The sequence below is a fragment of the Lonchura striata genome, chromosome Z (genome assembly GCF_050655825.1).
Source record: "Lonchura striata isolate lonStrDom1 chromosome Z, ASM5065582v1, whole genome shotgun sequence".
Taxonomy (NCBI): Eukaryota; Metazoa; Chordata; class Aves; order Passeriformes; family Estrildidae; genus Lonchura; species Lonchura striata.
In genome coordinates this window covers 55900108-55925463 of record NC_140740.1, presented here as the reverse complement: position 1 = coordinate 55925463, position 25356 = coordinate 55900108, and the positions used below count along the sequence as shown (strand labels likewise).

The window sequence follows — 25356 nt, the reverse complement described above, 5'->3', positions numbered from 1 at the left end:
ACATGATCCGCTTTTCTGTTACTGCTGCAACAGAGTGATAAGAGAGGGCTCTCCTGTTTGGTCAGAGCTTGCCTTGGAGTGCTCACTTGAGCATGTACTTGCTTGTGGGGCTTACGCTATCAGATGAGGCTTTGGTGTGCACAGGAAGCTGTAAACAAGAAGTTAGCAAGTGGTCAAAGAAGGGTAGGATAGTTTAAAGGGGGATATTGTCCTGTAGAGGTGTATGACCTTAATGCAGTGATCCAGTAAATCTTCCAGGGTTTCTGATGATCTTAGGTCCTGTGCCCACACAGAGGCCAGGTGTCCAAGGGCATTAACCTTTCACTTAATAGCCCACTAAGAGGAGAGAGGTGGATTGCAGGAAGTTTTTTACAAGAAGCTGGAAGAGGTCAGTAGTCTCTCAAGCTGTAACCCAGAGTAATTTCTGCATCAGTTGACAAAATTATTAGTGGCACACCTAATACCACCTACTTTTGTTTGCATAGATTAAATAGGCAGGTAGGAATGTAAAAGAAGAATGAAAACAGGACAGTTGTAGTGTTGCATGTAAAATCATGTTCTGAATTGAACTTATTATTCCTCTATAGTAGTAAAACTTGAGGTTGCATTTGAATGTTTTTAAAGATTCATGCATGATTCTACAGTCAAAAAAATAAATCTAATATTTTATTATTTCATTGCAAACAACAAGAATAGTGTAAAAATCCCTTGTGGGTTTCCGTTATTCATATTATATTTTGTGATTGGTTATCTTATCCCTTCTCATTTTTTCTTATGATTTTTTTATTAATCAAAAGTATAAAATAGTTTCAGTATGGAGCATCCTCCGGTAGATTGGACTCCTTCTTCTAAAATAGAGTAAGTCTGTGTGTGCTGAACAGATGGGTGTAAGATGGAAGCTTCTAAAGTATACTTTGGAAATGGTACAGAACTTAGGTAATCAATCCGTGCTTCCATTTCCTCCTTAACAGTAAAACTGGAAGAAGAAACATTTGAAGTAGTTGATTTTTTCCCACATGAAGATTAAGGAACAAGCTGTAGCTGTGTAAGTTCTTTATAGTGCTGGCATGTGTATGTTTGGTTCAGAGTGGGTTGAAAACACCACTTTGCAGGAACTTCTGGAAGACTAAGCTCAAGAAAACAGCCTTTATTTCTGGAAGCCCATAAGTTTTATAGTTGGAGGCTGAGAATGTTTGAGACAAATACATTGCATATGGTGTTTCAGTACTGTTTCATGTAAGTCTGATGATTCCAACTGTTTGCATATTCCTACTATGTTACAACATGGGTGCATGAGAGAAAAACAGTAATTAGTTTTTATTTTTCAGTGGTAATAAGTGTTACAATACATACGTGCCATATCGGGAATATAAACCAATGAATTTAGGATTGATTGTCTAAAAGAGTAAAGTGCCCTTAAGTTATGATTAGTTTCAGTAAGGTTTCTGTGAGAAATGAGACTCATTCTTTAAAAAATATTTTAAAGGTCAAATAAGGGATAAAAGGGACAGTAAACAGTGCTGGGTGCATAGCTGTAGCTAGAGGCACCCCAGTTAATTGCGACAACTCTTCTTATAGACCTTTCCCATTGTATTGTTCAAATACATATCCATAAAAATGATACATATTCAAATATTTCTTTAAACTCATTTACATGTTTTGAGAATTCCTTACCTTGGTTCAACCTTAGGCTTGGTTTTTAGAGTACATGCAGTAATGTGTATTGTCTTTTTGAGAGTCATGTGTCACTTCCTCACCATGGCCTTCATTTCATGTTTTCAACAGGCAACAGTTATCAATAGCCAAATGGTCAGTGGCAGGAATCCTTATCACATCCATTCCTTGAATGTTACCTGACCATGCAGGCAGCTTTAGTTATTTCCACAAGTACTTTCAATCAACATTAGCTATTTTACAAATATATCTGAATTATTTTCATTATTGTCAGTTAGTTACAAAAACAGAAGCCTTAGTTATTTCACAGCTGCAGTTACTTCTGTTAAAGTTAACATTTAGTGAAAGCTAAAATATATGTTTATCATACTGTTCACAAACTAAAATATAATCTATAAATGATGTTCTGAGAATACAAGCTACATAAGGGGCCAGAGCATTGGCCACAAAAAGCTGACAAATTATACTATATCAAAAGCAGTTAAATGTGATTACAAACTGTACTATATCAAAATAGTTAATAATAATTTGCAAAGCCAATACACAATAGCAGAAGCCAACAACTACTTAATTATTTATAAGTTTCTGTTTTCTTACCTGAGGTTAATAAAACCATTTTTGCGGTCTGATTCATCTTGTTTGCTATAGGTCATGCTGAAAGCAGCCCTTTTTAGATTTAAATGCCTTAGGCTCTCCTTGACAACTTTTATAGTATGTATGCACTTTGCTTTGCTGAACCAGCAGCAGTAATCAGAGGATCACAAACATGGTGTGCTTAGCAAATCTGATTCATATTTGTTGAAAGATGCATGTAAGAGTGGGCACATCATTCAAGTTTGTAGCACTTAAATATCTGTAAATTATGCATGACAATCACTGGTTATATAAAAATATTCTAGTTAAATATTAACATGTGCTTTTTTTCTGTGCCTCTTTGTAAGACAATCCATTCCTAAGGCAGCGTTAGACATTTCATTTAAGCTAGACACAGAAGCTTGCAATGAGCTACTGCATGGCACTTTCCTGGGGTGAATGACTTGTACAGAAGTGCCATCTCAAGCTTTTATGGAGATGTTGCTAGGTTTGTCAGCTATTTGTGTAGAGCCATGTAGTATTCCCTCTAAGTAAATATTAAGAGCAGTAACTCAATAAAGATACCTGACCTGGCTTGTTTTAGTTACAGAAAATTAAATTTGATATAGAAACACAAGTTCTAGTGTCTACAAATGGAGAGAGATCAAAGTTAAGGTGTTCCAGTGTCACTGATGCTTGCAATTAGCATGTCACTTTTAGTGTACTAGTATATACTTTACTGCTGCTGAATTGCCCTTAGGGTACTTTCCTTAGCACATATAAAGATAATGACTAGTCAGTTGGCTGTTTCACCTTTCAAATAGGCACAGCAGGGCTTATAGTGGTGGTGTGAGTGAGCAGTGTTTACTAATCTCTTTGGCTTTTGCAACTTCCATTTTTACTCTGCTTCCTTTTCTTTTGGCTTCCCACTGCATACCTGTGCCTGGCCTTGAGTGGATTGGCAAAATACCCAAATTTCTCAAGAAGAAGTAGGTACATAGGACACATGATGTCTTCTCCCTTGGTTATTGTTAGCAAAGGCATATTTCCCAGACCTGTCTGCTCTAACCAGTCGATGGCAGATTGCCATATGTCCTGTTTGTTAGCTTTCCTGCATCAAAAAGACTGAACAAAAACCATAGTTGTGCAGCAGCAGTTCTGAATTAGTATTTCAGAATTCCTCTGGTGAGTATACTTTGCTGTAGTTGCTGGTTGTCTGAAATGAGTGTCTAAACAGTGAGGCTTGAGAGTCATAGTAACAAAGGAGAAGATCAAGAGCTCCTCTTTTCCTCTAGTATGTGGACACTTGATCAGTCTGGAATAGACTTATTTTTTAGCATTTTGCAGAGGGGAAAAAAGAGAACTTTATAAGATATGCAGTTAAGCTGAACCAGGGCAATATTGTGCTTCAAGATTTCAAGACAGTGATAGTGTGCCTTCTGACTCTATCATTGGGTTGTACTGAATCATGGTGTGCCTCTCCAGCTGTACCTTATGGTGAGCTAAAAGAAAAAGGGTCAACATATGGTTTAATTTCTTGAAACCTTCAATTCACTAACTTCTACTCTGAAGTTTATTTATTGAGCTCTTATTTAAGGTGTAGATTTGGAGGCCTTCCTGTCTCTTAAAATATGCACTGTTGAGGTATTGCTGGCTTGTTTTGGTTCTTCTTTTAAGATGCACATATGAGGGCTTTTTGTTACATTCATATATAAAATCTGGATCTTATAAATGCCAGATGTCCCCTTGTGATGGAATTTTATTGTCCTTTTGGACTGCAACTGAAAAATCTGGATTGAATTTCAAACCTGGGTAATTGCTGGGTTCAGTTTTTGGGGGTTTTTAAAAAATATAATAAAACTTATTCAGAAATGCAATTCCAAAACTTATTTCACATTTTGGAACTGCTATAATGATACTACTTCTGTAACAATGCACTTTCAGTGTTGTATAAGGAGACAATTCAGGTTTCTGTTTCTGAAAGTGGAGGGGGAGTACTCATTAGGGCAAGAAGACGCATGTAGAAAACATCTCACCCCCAGTTATTCTATGCCCTTTAAAATGGACAAAGTGGGGCAATTATACACACTTAGAGGGATCTATACTCATCACATAAACCAAGCAGCCTTTTTGTTCCAGGAGTGTAAAGGGCTTAGACATGGAACAGCAACAGATGGGAGGCTGTATGCATAACACATTCTTCCTTAGTCAATACATGCAAAACTGGGAATGGGAAGTAAAGGTCCAGATCTCTTCTAGTGAAGGATGTGAAAATATGTCTAAACAGACCTTTGAAAGACTAGCCCTTTAAGCAAACAGTTTTTGGTATGATCGCAAGTTTCTAACTGAGCAGTGAAGAGTGTGTGTATGCAGTGCTTTTGTGCATACATATCCTATTCTGCTTAAACTCTGTCTGAACACATAGCAGTGGAGTAGGTGATCTGCAAATGATTCATGACAATGGATGTACTTAAAGTGGTTGCTGTACTTATCTTCTCTAGTATATATTATAAGGAATTTGTGGTTAAGGCCTTTTGTAGCTGAAGTTTGAGTCATGTTGTCAAGCAATTTGGAGCATGTTTTAATATTTCAGAGCTTTAGAATGACGTTAGAACAAAATCATTATTGTTTTCAAAAATCCACCTTTTCCCTTAGTGGGGCAGGTGAATATGAAGGAGGAACAGAGCATAGTATGAATATTCAGAAAATGAACTGAATGCCAGCATAGTCACACAGATTGAAAATGGTCTTCTCTTCTAATGATGCTAAATTTGGTTGCAGTTTGCAGTACAGTTTGTTGTATCTTGTTGCTTTAACACTAGTCAAACCAATTCTCCTCAGTACAAATTCTTGTACAGTGTAATATTTTTTCCCTATATATAATTGTCCATTATCTACCTGTTTAGTCATTCTAAATTTAGTATGATTTTTTCTTGAAAGCAGTACTCACTACATTTTAGCTGAGCAGTGTAGGTTTGTTACATGAATGCAGTAACTAATTTCGAGATATTTTGGTTAGATATTACCTTTTTTAGCTCCTTTTGCTGAGTATGGATGTTGCAGTGGGACCTAAAAGTTCAGAGTTCAGGGTTGGGAGCAATACTGAAAACCTCCTGACAAAGCAGATCCAGAAATCTGTCCAGGAAACTACCCTTCCTTATTTGTCAGATTATTTGTCAGTTCACTAAGCACATGCATAGAAATTAAACCTTTGAACCTGAAGTGATAAATATTACACTATATTGTAGAAGGCTGCTGCCTCGGAGACACTGTGAAGTCTGAGCATTGAGCCTATGCTGACTGCGCTCAAAACAAGCTGTGTGTAGTCTGCCATTGCAAATTAAAAATGTCATATTCAAAGGAAGTTTTTAGGTAATTAGAGCTTACTGTTTTGACATTGATAATTTATTTCAACACAATTGCCAAAGTGGTGCACTTTTACCAATCATTTACCAGGAATTTGTCAGCTTTGTTCTTAGCTGCTTGTCTGGTTGTAGCCCTGCACGAGCTGTGAGTGCAGTTAAATCACTCAGCAGTTCCCAGAAGCAAGGCACCCCTGCCAGATACCTGATATAGGACTAGTCCATATAATTTTGTTTGAAGTTCAACCAAACTTGTGAAACTCCTAGGTTTTCTATTCTATGTATCCCTTCAAAACTGTAACTGGGTTTAAACAAAAAACAACAAGCAAAAAAAAACCTTTGCAAAACTTCCCAGGCTCATGCATTATTTACTTCTATTTAAATGAATGCTTTTGTTTTCTGTTGTTGCATTAGATAGCGACTGGTTTGTGCTGGAGTTCTGAAACTTATGTCAAAAGTCTGAACATTCACTTAACCCATCTCTATTAAATGACCTGTATGTCCCTCTCCTTATCTGTCTCCCTGCCTGTCAGTACGGGGAGTATTTCTATAGTGAAGTATTATTTTGCATTAAAATTACTTGGCTTTTATAAAATGTACCAATATTCTGGTTTGGAACTTCTTAAAGCTTTGTTGAAAACCAAACTGCATTTAATGATTCAAGCATAACTAAATGTATTGCTTCTTATCTGGCAGTTTCCATCAGCATCATGAATGAGAAATTTGATGTGCCAGAGACTTACTATGTGTTTACTAGGGGCATACTGTGTTTACTAGGGGCATACTGGTATGTTGTATATAGCACTGATTATTTCTTTTATGGAGCTTTCAGCCTGTGAAGTGCTATGCAGTACTGAAATTTCTATGTATAGAAATTTTCATCAGAGGCTAATTTACTGTTTTTCACTTCTGAAAATGTACATGCAACAAACCGCACAAAAAACAATTGAAGCAGCTTGGATATCAAGGCATTTGAAAGGAATAGAAGTCCACACATGTACTACTATTCAGATAGTGCAGCTTTTTCCTTAAGCACTGCTTTCACCCTTACGCCATTACTATTCAAGATCTAAAGTGTTTGGGAACACTTACAGACCTAGTGAAATTATTCATCACATTTGAGAAGTAGAGCTTAGGGCAACTACACATAATTTTACATGGAAGAAAAAATGAGTCATGGTATTGACTAAAAGCCGTTAAATATTTAAGCTTTAGAAGCTTCTAGGCTGGCTGTGCATGTTGAAATGGGGCTGTACTTGATCTAGGAGCAAAAGGAGCTGCCTTTGCAAAAGAAACTGACTGCTGGTAGGGAGAATTGAATCTGAGAAGTGAACATGTTCTAATCAGATGTAGTTCTGCAATCTGGATCTTGTTTCTGAGCTTACATCTCCTTTGCTTTGTGTGAGTTGGACCTTTTGAGTAGTGATAGGTAATGTTCATTTTTGTGACTGAAACTAGAACTCTTCCCCTTTAATGGTTTTCAGACAAAGCTGGGCTTGAAATCTGTTTCAGTAGTTTATCAAGCTTAAAGTAATTTGAAATCAAAATACGTACCTGTGTTTAGTGCATCCTGAAAATTATTTGGGAGCTAGCTGTGACCAACCAAGCAGGTAGATGCATCTTCTCATTCACAGAATTTCAGTGGTTTGCAAAACTTATATCTGAGGTAACAGGAGGAAAAAATCTCATAAGATAAAATTTGGGGTGTGTTTAACTGTATCAACCACATAGTACTGCAGGAAAAGGTATCCTCTTAACAGTTCTCCCATTGCTTCCTTTCCTTTTCCCCTATGAAGATTACAAGAATCTGCTGAAGGATGTGTTCTGCGTACTTGTGAGGCACTTCTTACCCAAAGCAGTTCCTTAAAGAAGGAATAGCACATAAATCCCTGCTTTAAGAGATTTTAATTTTCTGTCTTCATTCCCTTTATGTAAAATAACACTACTGAAAATCAAATACATATTATGTGGGTAAGTTATGCAGACATAATAAATGTGATGCAAGAGTGATCTAATGCATGTGAGAGCAAACTACTGGTTTTTAGAAATGTTGGTCTGAGTACCCCTTGCTGCCATTTTCATTTTTAGTCTTTTCCTGAGCTGAAATTACTAAGAAGAGAAGTAAACAAAGTCCTAATTTTATTTTCTTCCCTATTGGAGAAGGCTACCTAAAAATGTAGTGGAAAGTTAAACTTTCCTTTTATGCAGTGTTGAGTTAAATGGAATGATAAAATCAGAACTGTTGAAAGATAATTTGTTTTTTTATGATTTTGCAATGTATGTGAGGAAATTGCAGTATGGAATTTTGTTGGACTTTGCAATATAGAAAGCTCAAAATGTACATGTTTTTGTGTGGCATGAATGACAGTATTTGGTAACTTCTTGCTCCCTTGCTAAAAAAAAAAATAAATTTGGCAGTTCCATGTGCAGACTTACTGCTGCTTATTTTAAAAGGAAAAAAACAGTAGCAGTATTAATTTTTTTTTTATTACTTGTTATTTTACAATGAAGTTTATTCTCCTGGTAGCTGCTGATACAAACTTCTGCTGTCAGATGCAAAATAGATAGCTTAGGTAGTCATTGCTCTGTTAGGTTGTTCCATCAGTGTGTAATACTTTTCTTCAAATAAAAATTTACAGAATATCTGCATGCCTGAAAGTATCATCAGTAAATTTATTCAGTTCCTGGAGAGTAAAGAAACAAAACCCCAGCAAATCATGCCAGCAAAATCTTTTAACCAGCTTCAGAATCTGGTCAATCTAGCACTTAAGACAACTCTTGCATTACTCTACTGCTGATTAAAACTAGTTCATGTTGATGCTGAGCTTGAAGAAAAGTTACTTTATACCCTTGTTTCTTGCACAATCAGCAGTGTTTGTTTCAAAGGCTTGGTCGTTAGGATGGTGGTTAGAAATTGGTAAATACCTCTCTCTTCTTAGAAACTGTTAGATTGGGTTTATGTCAGTAGACTGTAAAAGGAAAAAAGTGGGAAGTCTGCAAAAACATGGTTGTGGTATCAAATAATGTCTTAGCTGTCATTACATTACATTGGCAGTTTCCTCACTATCTGCCACTGCATAAAGAAGAGATGAGTGGATCCACCCTTCACCCCAGACAAGATTATAGAGTTGTGCAAGATACTTACTTTTAAATTCTAGGTCTCCTGTTGAAAAAGCTGTCAAAATTTTCCAGATGAAGATTACTGAATTGGAAATACTCTAACAGTGTTTTCCTATGTGTAAATGTATAGCTTTTTACTCAAGTATGGGTATAATTACTGACAGACTAGGAGAAAAGTGGAGAAATTGGGAACATGCGGTTCTGAGTAATTCCTGATATTGTTCAGTAGGTGAACTCCTTTTGTATTAATTTCAACTTTTCTTCACAGTAATGACAAAAGTGCTTAATTTCAGAGTCCTCAAAATGCCCAGCCCACAGTGATCTTTTAAGTTGTAGTGGTGCAAGTCCAGCACATGAGGAAAGAGTGAATCTTGTCATAACAAGTTGATTGTTGAATGCAGAGAAAATTGACTTTAAGGAATGTGGTCCTTAAGTGTAGAACTAGGACTTTAAATCATGGCACTGAAATACTAGGAATATTTAACTGACAAGCATGTGGCTGGCTTGTCACAAGCATTGGCTTACTCAACAGAGGCATGCTGCAGCACTCTGGCATTTATTCCCCTCCAGATCATGGAATGGTAACACAAATGTCAGTGGAAGCTTTGAGTCAGACTGAGAGAATCCAGGGAACTTGAAGATGGAAAAGACATGCTGGCTAATCCAACTGGTTGTATTTATTTGCTTTGATATGAGAGTGTGTATAATGCTTTGCCAAGCTTTCTGTTTTTCTCCAATGGATTGTTTAATAATTCTGTACTTAATGTTGGGAAGATGTCCTTATCATTCAGCTTCTGACAGGTTTTACTGAAGCACCACAGGATGCCTTTTCTTGTGGAATATCTCTTTTTACTGTAATTTACTATAATTTCTCACCATTTAATGCTCCACTGTACCATATGTATTTAGCTGTTCTCTAGCCTTGTCTTTCCCAAGGCTGTTAATTTCCCTGTCAGATTCCTGCATTTGTCCTAAAGCTTCTGCACATTCAGGTGTTCATGTGAAGATATTAAATGAAGACAAGACATCAGGCGTGTTTACTGAGTTCCAGTGCACAGTAATTCACTTAAGAAGTTGTGTGCTTTACAAAATAATGTCAAGTAGAACATATTAAAACATGCACTTCCTTCTAAGTCACAGTCCAAGAAAAATGATCCTTTTATCTGCTGTGTACTATGTTCAATTTTTCTACTAATTGAAGAAACATAACCTGTCAGGCTGGCTCTGCTCCCTGGGCTAAGCTGGCTTTGTGCATGGAAAGTAATAGAAGGTTGTCAATGTCAAGTCCTCCAAGGCAATCTCTCTTAGTCTTGCTTATCTGGGCTTAGAAATCCTGGCTAAAATAACAAAGTCATTCAGCTGATATGCTTCTTGTAGGAATTGTTTGTACTTTGATTATTTTTCCAGGTAGTCTTTAAAAATGCAGACATTCAGAAATAAGCCATAGTGATAAATTGTAGTCAATCTTATGGCAACCTTTTAAAGAACTACCATGTCATTACTTGTGTCTTTACTTTTTTGCTGTCTCTATCTTTATTGGAAACCATGTGAAATTCATGACTAAGCTAAGTTTCAAGAAAGCAAAACAGCCCTTAAATTACCTTGTTTTAAGACTTTTAATGATGTCCAGCTCTACTGTGTACACTGGAAACTAGGAGTATACTTGAAACTTCAACTGAGACCTGAAACTGGCTTTGTTACTAAAGGCATTTTTCTAACTTGGGAATAATATATTATCCAAGTGGAAGTAATTAAAGTTTGTTTTTTTCCTGTTAAAATGAAGTGCTATTTCTGATGTAGGAAGACATCTTTGAGGTAGGTATTGATAAAGTGAAAGACATGGACCTCTAAAAACACTTCTTTGATATCAGAATTGGCCATTTTGGAAACAAGCAGATCAAGACTGCACTTGCCAGTTCTATTTCTGATACTTCAGTTTAACTGGATATTGTTCTAAGACTATTTTGAAAAGGATATTTTGAAATCTGATGTGTGAATCCTACTGGGAAAAGTGAGCCTTTCTTTCACTGGTGAAAGGTAGGGATTTGGAGAGTTTTCTATACCCCTTTACTGCTGGCTCATGGCAAACCAGCACTTGCAATAGGATCACAAAGAAGTTTGGCTGATCTGATAGACATGACATTCTCCAGGCTTTGGGAGGACATTATTTATGTGCTGATAAATTGTTGGGAAATTTTTCATTGTCAATCTTAATGTTTTGAAAGGACTTTAAGATTTTTTTTAATGTCTGTTTTTTAAAGAAGTCTAGAGACAGCAGTACTGCCAAAGAAGTTTCACTGGGATTGCACAGTGCAAGTTGGATCAGTACTTTGTCCCATGTTGTATTTCTGGCAATACTTCATGTGCTAAGCACAATATTTTCAATCATGTACAGCATATTTATTGATGCCTGATAAGAATGCATTCAAAATTTGTAACCTTCAGCCTGGGACAAGGCATTCTTAATGTACCTTAGGCTAATACATTCCTGAAACAAAAAGACCAGTAGTCAAAGAATACTTTTGAAAGGCTATGGGAATCCAAAATAAACTTAAAGAATAGTATTTTTTTTCCTTTTATCACTTACTAGTCTTCTAAATTCCTTTAGCTGAGAACTGGTTGCTTTCAATAATTGCAGGAAATATAATTTTATGTCCATTCTATTTATATGGAATAGCCCCAGAGCTACTGGATTAAATACTGTCATAGGAGCCAAGAATTCCTTACTCTATATTTTCTGTAGAACAGCATGTTTTGCATTCTCAGATGACATGTTTGAAGGACAGGGCTCTTCAAAATGCTTGTTGTGTTGGTTTTCATAGTGGACTCTTGCCCATAAATATTAGTGTTGAGTACAAGAATAGAAAAGGGATATCTAGCTTAATGGTTTTGAACTTTAAACATCTGAAGCTAGTACATTGTCAAAGTTTTTCTTCTTAAGAAGCTAATTGGGAAATATGTTGGTGAAACAAAATTCATGTTATTTCAGATGGCTTATTAAGTACCTCTGAAACCAAAAGCTATTGCCAGTGCTTTATATCAACCACAAACCAAAAGCTTTAAAACCTTTGGAATAAACCTATGTAGACTTTTTTGATGCAGTTTCTAAATGCTATATGTGCCAACTAATTCAGCAAGTTTTGCAGTTTCACTTGTGCACAAGACTGTTTCATTGCCTTCTTTGTGGTATTTGAGCAGGGCATCTTTAACCTCATTATCTCGCTGCATGTCAGAGTTGCCTTTGTTACTCCTAGTCTAAAGGGTGGAAGTGTTTCCTTTGACCAGGAATTTCACTGAACTCGGTGTCTCTGCCTGGCAGAGGCACCAAAATAAGGGACCTGGTGGATATGGTAGAAGTCACTCTGCAGAGCTATGAAACTTTATTAAGCTGGCCATGTTTTTGTATGCCAAACTGCTGCGGGGGGAGTGCTCTGGTTGTGTAGTTAAATTGCATGGAAGGCTGGCTGAAACCTGGCTGGTGGCCTGTGAAGCAGCACCACTACAAGGCTCTGTGCATAAAATGGAAAAAAGTAGTGCTAAGTACAGATCTTTCATCTCTCTGCTTAAGAATAAATTAGAAATGTCTTTCCATTTTGCCTTCTTTTCTTGAAGAGGTGGGTGGCATTTATTTTACATCTGTGGCTCTTCACAAAACCAGCTGTGCAGGGAAGGACTTGGTCAAAGGAATCGGGACTGTCAATGTCAAGTGTCAGGTCCCTTCAGCCTGGACTTGGTAAAAGCCTTTGGGAGCTGAAGACAATGTTGACACTCTCAATGATATTGCCAAGTACGAATAATTTCTACAAATATTAGATTAAGTGTCATCTTTTGCAGTTGACTGGCTAATAAATTGCATTCCTGCCTGTCCCCCTACCTTTCAATGGTAATTGATCAGGGTATGTATGAATCATACATTTCACAAAGGCGTACAAATGTAATATAAACTACTAGATATAAGTTGTTAACTACTGCTTTTTGATGCTGACTGATTGCAAGTAATAGTAATTGTTTTGGGGTGATTAATGTAATTCATATTCATACATATGCTGTGACTTTTAAAAGTAATTATATTTAAAGTATTCTGGCATTTTTCAAGGTGAGCTATTAAAGAACACTTGATTACTGTCTTTGAAGATGTGTTCCCTTGCTGTTCAAACTTCAGTCAAAAGTCTAGTACTTACTGCCTGACTTAGAGATCAACTTAACTCTGGAAAAGGATAACTGCTGAGTAGTGTATTCTATACTCTTTGTCAAAATCTGTGTGATGTGCCTAGGGAGCCTCCTTGAAGAGTAGTATGGACATGTTTGCATTTTAACAGTTCACTTGTATAATATCTGTTACTGTTACTGCAGACTGAATGTTGTAAAAGAAAACTGATGTTTTCTGATGTTTTCTTTTCCAGACTATCATTTTATTCTGGCCATTCTTCATTCTCCATGTACTGCATGCTCTTCGTAGCAGTAAGTATGCTCTTTCCATCTAAGTGATAACAAAAGCCTGTTAGCTATCCAGTACTGAATATTTACTTGGAAGGAATATTGCTTTTGTAGGGTGCTTGTCTAATACAGTTAAAGACTAGGAGTTGTAAAGGTGATGATATGGGACAAGAAGTAGAATGATGTTCAATATGCCTAAGAATACTTAATATGGTACTTGGCTTGTGTGTCATGTCTAAAATGAGCCCAATGACAAGTGTGATTTGGAAAGAAGATGCTACTTAAATTTAGTTACATTTAAAGTATTATAAATCTTATAAAATTTATAAGGTTTATAATACTTTTAAATTTATAAGCCTTATAAAAATGTATAATGAAACATGTCTGATTGAATGAGATGTGCAAAGCCTATTTTAAAATAAAGCAAACATGACCCTTAAGCACTGAGCAAGTGTGGCTGAGCCCATAAGCACAAAACAGCAGATCAAATTGTATTTTCAAATTCCTTTTTATTTTTCTGCATTTTTTAGGGACAGAGAGGAAAGAGTGAGGGAAGCAAAGGGATGGTAAATATTAGTGATAAGATCGATTTAGAAATGCTTCATTTAGGGATTACTGTATTTTAGTTGAAATTGTTCCAGCCAGTTAGGACAAATTATCTTCAAATTACCTTAGGGTAAAGTTTAAAACATGAAAGACTGATTTTGTTTTTTTCCCCCTGCTAAGTGGTAGCACAGAAAACATCAACAACTTTATGGACTTTTGTTGTTAATGTATATATAAAATTAAACTCTAGTCCTGGACATAAGTTGCTAACTTAATATGTACATTCCACAATTTTTACAGACCTCAGATTCAGTTCACTTTTTTTGTATTTGTTGTATTTTAATATTTTCACTCTCTCATGGCAATAGTATAATATACACTGTGAGTGAACCAGTTGTTCAAACTAAACAAAACCCCCTACATCTACACACAGAAGGAGTGGCTTTCAATATGGTATAGGCAGTTTTTAAGCTTTTAAAATAAAGCTTTTTACATGGTTTTGTTAAACAATAATATAAAGTGATACTTAAATCTCACAGAAGGACAAACCTGGAGATAAGAAAAACCTTGGTAGGTGTGTAGCAATATATATTGTTTATAATTCATACTGACAGGATTACAGTTGTCATGGATCTGAAGCTGTCTGAGCTTTTACCTCTGTCCCAATAAGTGTAAGGCATGTTCTGCTACAGCCTGGGTAAACAGTGGTGGCTTGGAGGAATTCTTAGCTCATATTAATTTAAGGTAATGGGTCACATTAGATAATACAACTCTCTAGATGCATACAAAACAATAGATGATGTCTTGAACTGCCTGGACTTGAGACCTTGTTTAGCTAACCTACTAGGCTTGGAAAAAATTCAGCCTTTGGCAAGAAAGTAAAGAGTTCTTTATTTTGTAGTTACTAACTTCTTGTGGCTTGAATATTGCTTTCTGGAGTGCCTGCGGCATATTCTTTTGATTGCATGCAAAAGAATTTGTCTGGAAAGATCTTGAAGAGGAAATTATGAACCTTAGCTGTCTTGGGGCTTTCTGTGTATGAGTTTGATTCATGGCAACCTCCCACGTGGGCAGGTGGCAAGTTAGTGCAAATCAAACCCTTCCTATGCAAACTACTTCAAAATACCATAAATCCTGTCCTTGTGTCCTGGTTCAGACACTTGCTGTGCTCAGAGCTGTCCTTGTGTTCACTCAATTATGTAATAGCTGCAAAACATGGCTTTGCATAGTACCATCCTTTAATTTAGGGGTACAAATGCCTCCTACTCTTCTAAGATGACATTTGAGCAGGAAGTATTTCATTGGAGACAGTTTGTTAGTCAATGAGTTTCCAGAGCCATGTCTGTTTCTGCACCCATTTTTTGTCTTTGACTGAGCTATATTGCCCAGTAAATATAAGAGGCTTTGTGGAGAGGAGACTTCTACTTCCTTCTGTCTGATAAGATTTGTTCATCTAGAAACTGCTATGAGGCCATCTGGCTCCTGTGCAGTATGCTTTTGTCTTGCTGATTAACACAGCCTTAGTGCATACAAGAAACCAGAGTTCAGATGTCTTCAAAAAGACAGCTAGTGCAGGAAGGTGAGGAAAACACACACACACTTGGGCCTCTGTTGCAAGGCAGAGTGCTGCTGTTGGCTCCAAGCCAAACCTGCAGCACTTGATGGCTTGTTCATTTTCTGATCTCTGATGCTTGCTTCATCTGTGCCCTGCAGACATTCCGCAGCCACAGGCTGAGTCACCAGCAGGACAGGCTGTTAGCAAGTGGCATTACTCAGAGGCTGTGTTAATCATAACCAGATGCTAGCATGCCACTTTCTGGAGCGGCTGGAGGAGTCTGCTCTGTGTGTGTATGTGTACTGCAGAAAGTGTGCTCTTAAGAGTTAGCTGCTGAATGCACTTGCTGTGTCAGGTGAATCCATGACTCAGTAGAGAACCAGTCCTCAGAGGAGCATCTGAGGGAGCTGAGGGTTCAGCCTGGAGAAGAGGAGGCTCAGGCGTAACCTTATGACTCTACAACAGCCTGAAAGGAGGTTTGGAGCCACGTGGGGGTCCCAGGCAGCCAGCAATAGGATGAGAGTAAATGACCTCAAGTTGTGCCAAGGGAGGTTTAGATTGGATATTGCGAAAAATTTCTTCTTGGAAACATTGTCAAGTATTGGACCAGGCTCCCCCAGGGAAGTGGTGGAATTGCCATCCCTGATGGTAGTTAAAAGAAGTGTGGATGTGATACCTTGGGATATAAATGAGTGGTGGACTTGGCAGTGCTGAGTTAACAGTTGAACTCAAATGATCTCAAGGCTCTTTTCCAACCTAAACAATTCTATGACATTTTTGACTTGGCAACCATTTGGATTTCTTCAAGAGTCTGAATATGCTGAGTATTCCTTTCTTCTGCTTACAGGAGATTGCCAAAATTATCATAATCCTTACTGCATGCCTTTGCTAGTATCAGGAGAAAAAACTGCAATTTTGAACATAAGCCTATGCTGCATGTCCCCATCTCATAGCAGGGGCCACACATGGAAACACCACTCCCTGTATTAGTCATCAAATTGTCTACCTTAATTCTTTGTTGCATGGAAATGTTAAATAGTTTATATTATCCATCTGTTTAAATAAGCAGCAGTGTAACAGCAGCAGTACACTTCACTTACTGCTCTCACAGCACAGAGGTAATCGCATCTGTAAAAAAGCTGTTGACTCTAGGTAGACAAATGTAAAGTTTGGGTTTTCAGCCCACTTCCAGGTTAAAGCTACCGTTTCTTGTATTTCCTAACACAGAATGAGTGAAACTCCAGAAAAAAAACCTGCTTGCAGGCTGTCAAAAAAAAACCTGCTTGTAGGCTGTCAATCTAGAAAGCTATGGTAGAGAATATATTTTGAGACTCATTTGGCAGAGCTAGGTGAGTTAGTTTGGATCCAAGCAGAGCTGTTATCTCCAGGATAAGAGCTTCTGCCAACAGCAGCTTTGTGTGCAAGAGAGAGGGAGTTTGACCGCAACAGTATGTGGGAATACAGTGATCTAGTAACAGATGATGGATCCCAAATTATCTGTGTTTTCCTCTCCCCATGCTGCTTCTTTTTTTCATAATTAAGCAACTGGCATGGTCTCTCCTGTACCAAAACTATTTTATCCTGGTTTGGAGAATGGAGAGCAAGTGTAGTGGAACACCTCTTCTACCAGTGTCCATGTGACCAAACCAGTACCTTGGCCCTAGAGGGGGAGATGCTACAGGCAGTTTTTGCTTTGACTTTTCAAGGTAAGTATGTTAAAAAAGCTATTTTAAGTTAAAATGCTAAATGCATGCTGCCGTCAGTAGTAAGAACAGTTGGCAGAAATGGGTGTGGCCCTGAGGATTAAGTTTCTGTACAGAATCAGTTTTGGCTATAGCTGGCCTGGGCACTTCCCTGCTGGCACCAATCCCAGGATGAAGAATAGGGCTGCACAAACCTTGCCAAGAGGCACTGCTATTCTGGGGATGGCAACGTGTTTGTGCTGCTTAGACTTGGGACAAAAAGGGATGATGAATCTTGCAGGATGTAACTTGAGTGGGTCTCCTACAAGTCATTGGGAACATTGTATATATCCAAGGTCACACGGATCACTGATGGGATCAGGAGAGTAACTGGTGTTTCAGTGGCTGGGGCTGACAACTTCTTTTGCAGAGAGATCATAGGATAAACACAAGTGAAAATAGGCTTTAGGCTGCTTTTGGTACTCATGCTCCCAAATGTGCCAGTCAACCTCTGCTCTCAAACTCTGATTTTAATTGTTTATGTTGGGATGGGAGATTGAGTAAAACAATACTCAAACAAGAGTCTTTAACATAGTATTTTAGGTATGTCTGTTTGCACAGCACCTATTTCTTCATTTTTGCAAATGCTTTTGACTAGAGCTACAGAACTGTTTTTATTGTGTTCCTGCCCACATAAAAGTTGAGGACTAGTCTTCTAAAACTAATGAAAAGACATGTGTTAATGAAAATGCTTTGTTTGGCTGTAGCTGTGCGTAGTATCAAGTACCTTACTTTCAGCAGATGAAAAAAATAAAGTGTAACTGGTCATGCTGCAAGGCTCAAGTATGGAAGCATTTGTGCATCTACCTGTATGTGTTCCTAGTATTCTTTTAATATTGTTACCTAGACTTTTTATGGTGAGCAAACAAAACCCCTGATTTCTCTGTGGTTTGCTTGGAAGTTAGGGCCACTAGTAATAATGCCAATATTGTAAACTGGCTCCTCTAGGACTGAGCTGAAAGCAATACATTGCAGTGCTTTAGTTCTTCTAGTAAATGTTAAAATACTAATTCTAAGGGGTTTTTTTTCTATCAGAAAAGAGCTAAGTGTTGTATTCAATTTGCAACAGAATAAAATGTTACTGTTTATTCTGCTCTATGATAAAAATTATGTCAACATGAAACTGTTGTGACAATGTACAGCCAAATTATGCCCATTGCTTAGGAGGCAGCTTTTGTACATCAGTTGCCTTTGACAACAGGATGCATGCAGCTATCTTAAAAAGAGCCCAGACTGGTACATAACTCTGCCTTTTCTCCCTAGTTCAGCCATTTCCCCTCCAGTTTAGTTCTCCCATATATCAGTTCCATGTAGGGCTGTTCAAACATCAGAGCTGACACAGGGAAGACAGATATGGTCAGAGTAATGGGACTATACCATCCCTTTGAACAGCAGCTCAGGCATATCTGAACACTGAAGGCACTGCTGACTTGTGTCCTTTTCCCGCACTGGAAGGGAGGGGAAGAACTAATTCTGAACTATTGCTTCTTTTGTTTTTATTTTCTGCCCAATAAAAATAAAACTAAAGGACATATAATAATGCAGATATACCCATGATCATAAATATGTATTTATGAAAAGTAGGTGATGTCATTAAAAAGGCAAAATGTGTTGACAGGCATCAAAGTCTAAGTTGCCTTTTTTTTATTCCTTTAATTTTTTAATTTTTTTGGGGAAGCCCAGCTCATAAGTGACTAATGAAGTCTTCTATGGCTCTGTATTCCGTTTAGAGTTTTCTGTTTGGATATGAGCCTGCTGTGTTTAAAAGTACATAGGAGATACATTATCCATATTTCTGGTTTGCAGGCAGTATCTTGTTGGCTGATACCTATAGCTCTGTGTGTATTCATAGATGTAGTGCTTCCTGATACAAAATAAGCTGCTACACTGCCATGTAATATTTGCATAAATGCAAGATTGTGTATGATGCACATATTGTGGCTCTTTTGTGCTCAGAACTGCAATTTTTAAACTGTTTACTGGATTTCTTATATTTCCTTGAATTCCAGAGTTTGTACTAGCTGAAATATGATGAATCACTCTTATACAAAGCTATTTGAGTAACAGCTGTTATACAAACTAGCTTTTATATGAAGGCATCTCTCAAGTTTCCCATAACAAGCAGAAGGGGAAGAGCTATTCTGCAAACATTTATAGATGTAGGAGAAAGCTTTGAAAAATCTCTGAAGGGAGCCTTTCTCTCTGCTGTTGCCTAGTCTGAGCAGGGAAGAGGTGTCTGGATTGCTTAACAGGACTAGAACAGGGATGGCTGATCACTTACCTGTATCAATTATCACTGTGTATCTGTCTACATTTTTAGTTTCAGTTGCTTTATAACATTATGCAAGAATCTAGCCTGAATGTCTCAGCTTGTCCATTCTCTTAGAGGATCATATACAGGCTTTTATCAAACATGCTCAGATGCAAACTGTGTCTGCTGCACTGTCCTCTCCTCAAGGAAAGGTGACAATGTCTATTTACTGGTGGAGTTGGAGGGTGCATAGTTACTTTGGCACTCCATGCATCTGCCCAGCTTCCTAATGGAAGCCTTCACAGTTTTAGACAAAGGGGTATTGTCTCTTGTAAGGATATTCTTGGGATATCTGTAGAAATGAAATTTTCCTATTCCACAAATGTGCCTGGATTCTCAGCTCTTAATGCCTAATTCCAGACCTCCTGAAAAGCTTTGCACCTTATTTTCATATTAGTTATGCAAAGGCTGTTTTTCTGAGACTTCAAAACACTGGTGCCTCCTGTGCTTTCACTTCCTTCCACTCCTGCCTCATTAATGAAACCACCTATCCACAGTAGCTCCATATCTACTCCCTCCAGCTCTGAAATCCCAAAGCAAACCACATACTTGTGTACATGGACTTGAATGTTCTTAAGCATTCCTAAATCAGAGCTTCTTGGTTTGGGAAGAATCCCTATGGTTTGTGGCTCTTGGGACTTTTTGGGTCAGCAGACTTGCTTTGAAGTATGAGCTTTCCTAACGTGGTGACCAATAATGGATCCAAATACTAACTGTAACCACAGCAGTATTTTGTGCCTCCTAGAACAGTAACGCCATGGGGCTCTTCTGTACTGCTCAGGCAGATACTGTAAACCAAAGACAGACATGACTAATAGTAAATGCTAAGTAAAGTAAATGCCATTTACTTGCTCATTTCTAAAACTTGTATCAACTACTAATGTCTCTCAAAGTAGAGATTTATTTCAAGAGAACAGACTTTCTGCACCTCTGTTTTGTGTCCAGAGTCTTACTACTTGTACTTGAACAAACTGAGAACTCTCATTTCTCTATGTCACAGGTGAATTTTCTCTCTTGGAAACTGTTTTCTCACTCTCAAGTTAATGATGCTGTGAGTCCATTAGGATTGGAGAGACAGAAATAAGAGTGAAAATAGGTATATCTCTAAGGGGAAGGTGTGCCTTCTGTTCTCTAGGACAGGACCCTTGTAGGAAATGCAATTACTGGGCCTTTTGGATCAGGAGAAAATCTATTTTTGAGAAGTATCAGAACAAATGAATTGTTAGAAGTAGTACTATTACTTGGTGAGAGAACATCACCACAATACCCCCCCCGCTCCAGATTTCTTCCTTTTGACTTCCATTCTTGAACAAGTGCAGGAGGCACTTGTTATTTTGCAGTGCAGAATTTCTGTATAATTGGATTTTGGAAAAAATAAGAGAAGGCATTGAATGAAAAATAACAAAGGAGTTCTAGGTATTGAAACTAAATATCTAAATATTATCTTGGTTGATGAACTGGGTAGGTTTTGGTAGATTTAAAAGAATTTTGTGCCCTATATTAACTGTTAGGAAAATTCCTTGTGAAGCCACACGGTTGCACCTCCAGAAGTCCATCTAGGAAACACAAGTACTTCCAAATTAGGTAGGCATGTGTTTATGTAAATTAATACTGTTCCTGTGAAAGAGCAAATGCTCAAAAGCCATGCTAGAAATGTGAAGTAGCAAATAATTCTCCAGTTGCAGAGACCCTTCCATTCATGTCTGTGGCTTCTTGCAAGAAGCCACAAAGTAGCTGAGAGTTTCTCTTCATTGCTTGTATGTATTTTTAGAAATGAAGTACTAGACCATAGATTAAGAGGACATTTGTGTTCAGGATGTGTGTGGCATAGAGGACATATTTTCATTATGGAGTAAACTAGTAGGGGAAAAACCTGAAGATTAATCCCATTGAAAAGAAGTCTTCTGAAATATCTTTGCACTTTAAAAGGAATGAACGATGCAAACACAAGAAGTAGGATGGGGGAGCGGAGAACCATAGAGCATAGCTAAATGACAACAGCTGAAGGATCAGAATGCTCAGAACAGGGTGGAGGGAAGCTGGCATGGTCAAAATGCTGATGGGAGCATGTCTCTACCAGAGCAGTTTGGGATGCTCCTGCTGTGTTCGTAGGCTCACAAATTTGTTCTCAGCAATATGTGAAATGGCTGGTAGGAGGTATTTCAGTAGTATTAACCAGATGAGATTTCCTAAAGTTCCTGTGGTTTTATAGATCACACGTTTTACTTACACACTTACACTTCTTTCTAGAAAAGACGCTTGGGTGGGGAGACAGGGATTTGCTTCTGGTTTCTTTCTCTAAGGCCATGCTATGACTTCAAAGAGGAGTAAAGGAACCTCAGGTATGCCATAAAGGAGGGGGTTCTGTAAATAGCATGAAGCCATGTTAGTTAACAGGGTCAAAATAGTAGCAAGAGTTAATAGTAGCAGTGTTGGGGCTAGGACATCTCCATATTGTGCATTTAATGCCACATAAGGACTAATGCTATCTAAAGGAAAGTTGGAAATACTTCCAGTATTAATCTTGACTTGCATTTAATGAATTATTGGCAAAAGCTCCTCCTCTCCTTGGCTGCTGTATTTTGCTGCATGACATAATGGCCTGTTGCAGGCAGACATGTTGCTGGTGGCCTTCTAAGAGCAAGTCACAGTAGTGGGAAGAAGCATGGCAGGGTAGCACAACTCTGAGCCTGTTAAAAGCAGCATCAGTTTGAAGTTACCTGCTTAACAATAAGATGGCATTTGCTATTGCAGCAGCTGGTTAATAAGCGATTATTTTCAACTTAACAAAAAAAACCCAAAAAACCCAAACCCAATTGTAACCAGCTGCTATTTCTGAAATTAAACATGGGAGTGATCAGTCAGCCTAACACTTATCTGTGGTATAATTTCTCACACTTCTCACACCTAGTTTTAGAACACTGTAAATCTGTTTGTTAGTATAAGGTGCAAGAAGGCCTTTGGCCATGTCCTGTGCAGATAGAGAAGCTGATGGTGTGAAGAATCACCTAGAATTTGTAAAGTCTGTAGCCAACTGCTTGTGCTCTGCAGCTGAAAGATCAGCTCCAGATCTTCTCTGTGATGGGAGATTACTCTCAAAGCACAGAAATCAAGCTTTCACATAGATGTGTCCTGATTTAGGGCAAATTTCGAAGACAACCCCCAAAAGGGCCCCCCCCCCCCCAGAACGCTCCTCCCACCAGAGACCAATTTCCTCAGAGAGAAGTGCAAAAAACCTGTTTATATAATAGGCAAACCATTCCCCAGCACACAAAATGAACAATACCAGATGACAAAACTAATTTGCTGCTCTAAAGAGATGATAAATTTAGAATGTTTCTCCAGTAGGTAGTTGCTCTGTTATCAGTCCTCTGGTGCTTGGGAAAGGCTGCTGCTGCCCAGAGCAGGCCCCGGTGGGCCACAGAGTGTGAGCTTGGGAGCAGGTTCGAACAGTTCCAAGAAAAGGGAAAAACAGTCCAGTGAAAACTCCACTGCCTCAGCTAGCTAAACTAGCTAGAAGCAAAGGAGGGCTCTGTTCTGCTCTGACTGTGCCCAGACAATACAGTCAGGGCCGAGTGTGGAGTGAGTGCAGGTGATAAACTGTGCTACTTCTTCTCCCCGCCTTTGCTCTCAGAGCCTGTCTTGAAGACACAGACTATAGTATCCAGCATAAACAGAACACATGACTGGGGATATGAGCATCATAACATCACCCTAGGATAATGTCAAATTCAAATTTCTTGTCTGATGCTTTGTCAAGCAGAAAATTTGAATACATGCTGCGTAAGGGCAAAGACTGCTTTATTGATCAGTGCACTGAGCTGGCATCCTTGCAAGTTGGCATTTGCATGCCTTGCCCCATTTTCTTCTTCTGTTCATAAGTAAACCTGTTTTCTCACATATCTGCAAAAGGGTTCATAACCTTTTTTTTTTCCTACTATGGCTATACACCCTTTGCCAACTTCAAAAAATGTTTATATGGAAAAAAACTTCATTGCAGCAAGGTATTTTAACTGCCTTCAGGAAAATTTAGTAGGAACAGAGAAAGAGCAAAGAACAGCCAATATTAAATAATCAGCCAACTCTTCAGGCTACCAGCACATGCTCCTTGCACCTTCCTCTGCTCCATTAGGCACTTAGTAGTGTTCTGGTCTACTGTTGGTAAATCCAGAAGTACTGTCACTGTAAGTCCATTAAAACACCCTTTGTTAAAAGAACTTTGTATGACAGGTAATTTTTGAAGTGGCTAAATGGCATTTTCCCTAGTGGTGAGTTTGAGGCCCAGAGAAATATGCAGTGCCCACAAATTTGAAGGGGAAAAATTATTTTTCAGTTTAGGCTTAGGTGCAGCTTCTTTAGAGTCTGATTCTACCCTGACCTTGCTATTAAAGAAAATTGTTTATGGATGGGGTTGATGCTCCATTTATAGCTGAAAATGCCAGCATGCCAAAATTATGATGTAAGTTACTAAGAGACATTTCCCAAATGTTTAACTTTGGAAAGTATCACCTCTGCATCTACAGTGTCTTCTCTGTGCCTGTATTTACATTGTGAATGTACTGCTTCTCAAAGATAGCCATGGCTTTTAAAGTCAGCAGTGGAGGGCTTTACCAGGAGTTTGGTGCGCTGCCTGGCTGTTGGTTTCTACATTTCTCAAGACTGTCAGCTAAGATTTTGTCTTTGTCCTGAAGTTTCTAGGTGTCTCTGAGAAGATGTACTTGAAATGTTAAATTTAACTTCCAAATTATTGCTTTCTCAGTGAATACAGTAACTGTGGTGCTTTCTCTGGTGATAGGATTAAGTTTCAAAATAAATTTGGTTATGTTTACAGAATGTATTTGGAGAAACTAGAGAGGTAGACAGATGTAGACAGTCAGATCCTAGACAGACCAGAGAAGAAACAAAGGCAGGGTCTTGGAGTAGATTAGATGGGAAAGTAATAAATACTGCAAAATGGAGATAATACATCAAAAACACAGATATACACAACAAAAGCAGAGCTGAGAGGAGGGAAAATACCAGTGACAACTGAGAAATGCTAGCATTACATCACGTTAGTTCTGACACTTAGCTACAGCTGCAATGCTGTGCTAAAAGCTGATCATACTTAAGGTGACTGAAAAGGAGAATGAAGTTAAAAAATTTGTCAGCTCCATGTATAGTAAATATAAACTATTTTGTATAAGGCTTACCAGTAGTTCATGCAGGAGTAAAATACTAGTTTGACTTCCACTGGATTATTTTTAAGCCTTAAGTAGCTCTAATATTACCAGGACCTTTATCCTGAAACATTTGTCATATTGGTACGAATGGAACAATATGATAGGGTTATATATAAATTGAAGTCCAAAACTATCAAACCCTCCCTTGGCAGCCTTAAGAGTTATACCTATAGCACCTAGAACAGCTGTGAATATTATTTCAAAAAAATTTCAATCAACTCTTTGAAAAGACCCAACATAATTTTACTGCATCTATGCTTTCTGCATTTTGTAACAAAATTTTCTTTTTCTTTCAGCTTTATCTTCAGGCAAGAATGAAAGGAGACTGGGCAAGACTTGTACGTCCTACTATACAGTTTGGTCTTATTGCTGCATCTATCTACGTGGGTCTCTCACGTGTTTCTGACTACAAGCATCACTGGAGTGATGTTTTAACAGGACTTATCCAGGGTGCAGTGGTAGCTGTGCTCATTGTAAGTAATTCCCGAGGGGGTGGGTGTGTGTGAATGCTGCTTTTATGAACAGCACCTTCGAATTGCAGGCTGTGTTCACAGGAAAGCAAACCTGTATTTTTAATGCTTCAGAAATTGCTGAAACAGGGAAACAGATCCTTGAACTGGGTTTAGCAATAGTACTTTGGGGAGTGAGGCAGGCTCTGGCCCAATGGGATTATGGTAGTTTTAGCCACAGGACAACATGAAATTGTCTCTGCTCAACAGCTTTTCAAATAACTAAGATGGAAATGGTAACTGCAATGCATGTAGGCCTCTCTATATAAATCATGCTTTTTGCTTCTAGCCAAATTTGAAATCTC

At 38.1% G+C, this 25356-nt stretch overlaps 1 protein-coding gene across 3 annotated transcripts in view; it reads left to right on the top strand.

Moving 5' to 3' along the window:
• The window catches only part of PLPP1 (phospholipid phosphatase 1), a 60757-nt gene that overhangs the window by 33204 nt on the left and 2197 nt on the right, over positions 1-25356 (top strand). For all 3 annotated transcript variants that reach the window (XM_021534311.4, XM_021534310.4, XM_085566436.1), the window contains exons 4-5: positions 13133-13190; positions 24839-25015. In XM_021534311.4, the coding sequence (XP_021389986.1) occupies positions 13133-13190; positions 24839-25015 (235 nt within the window). The remainder of the gene's footprint in view (positions 1-13132; positions 13191-24838; positions 25016-25356) is intronic.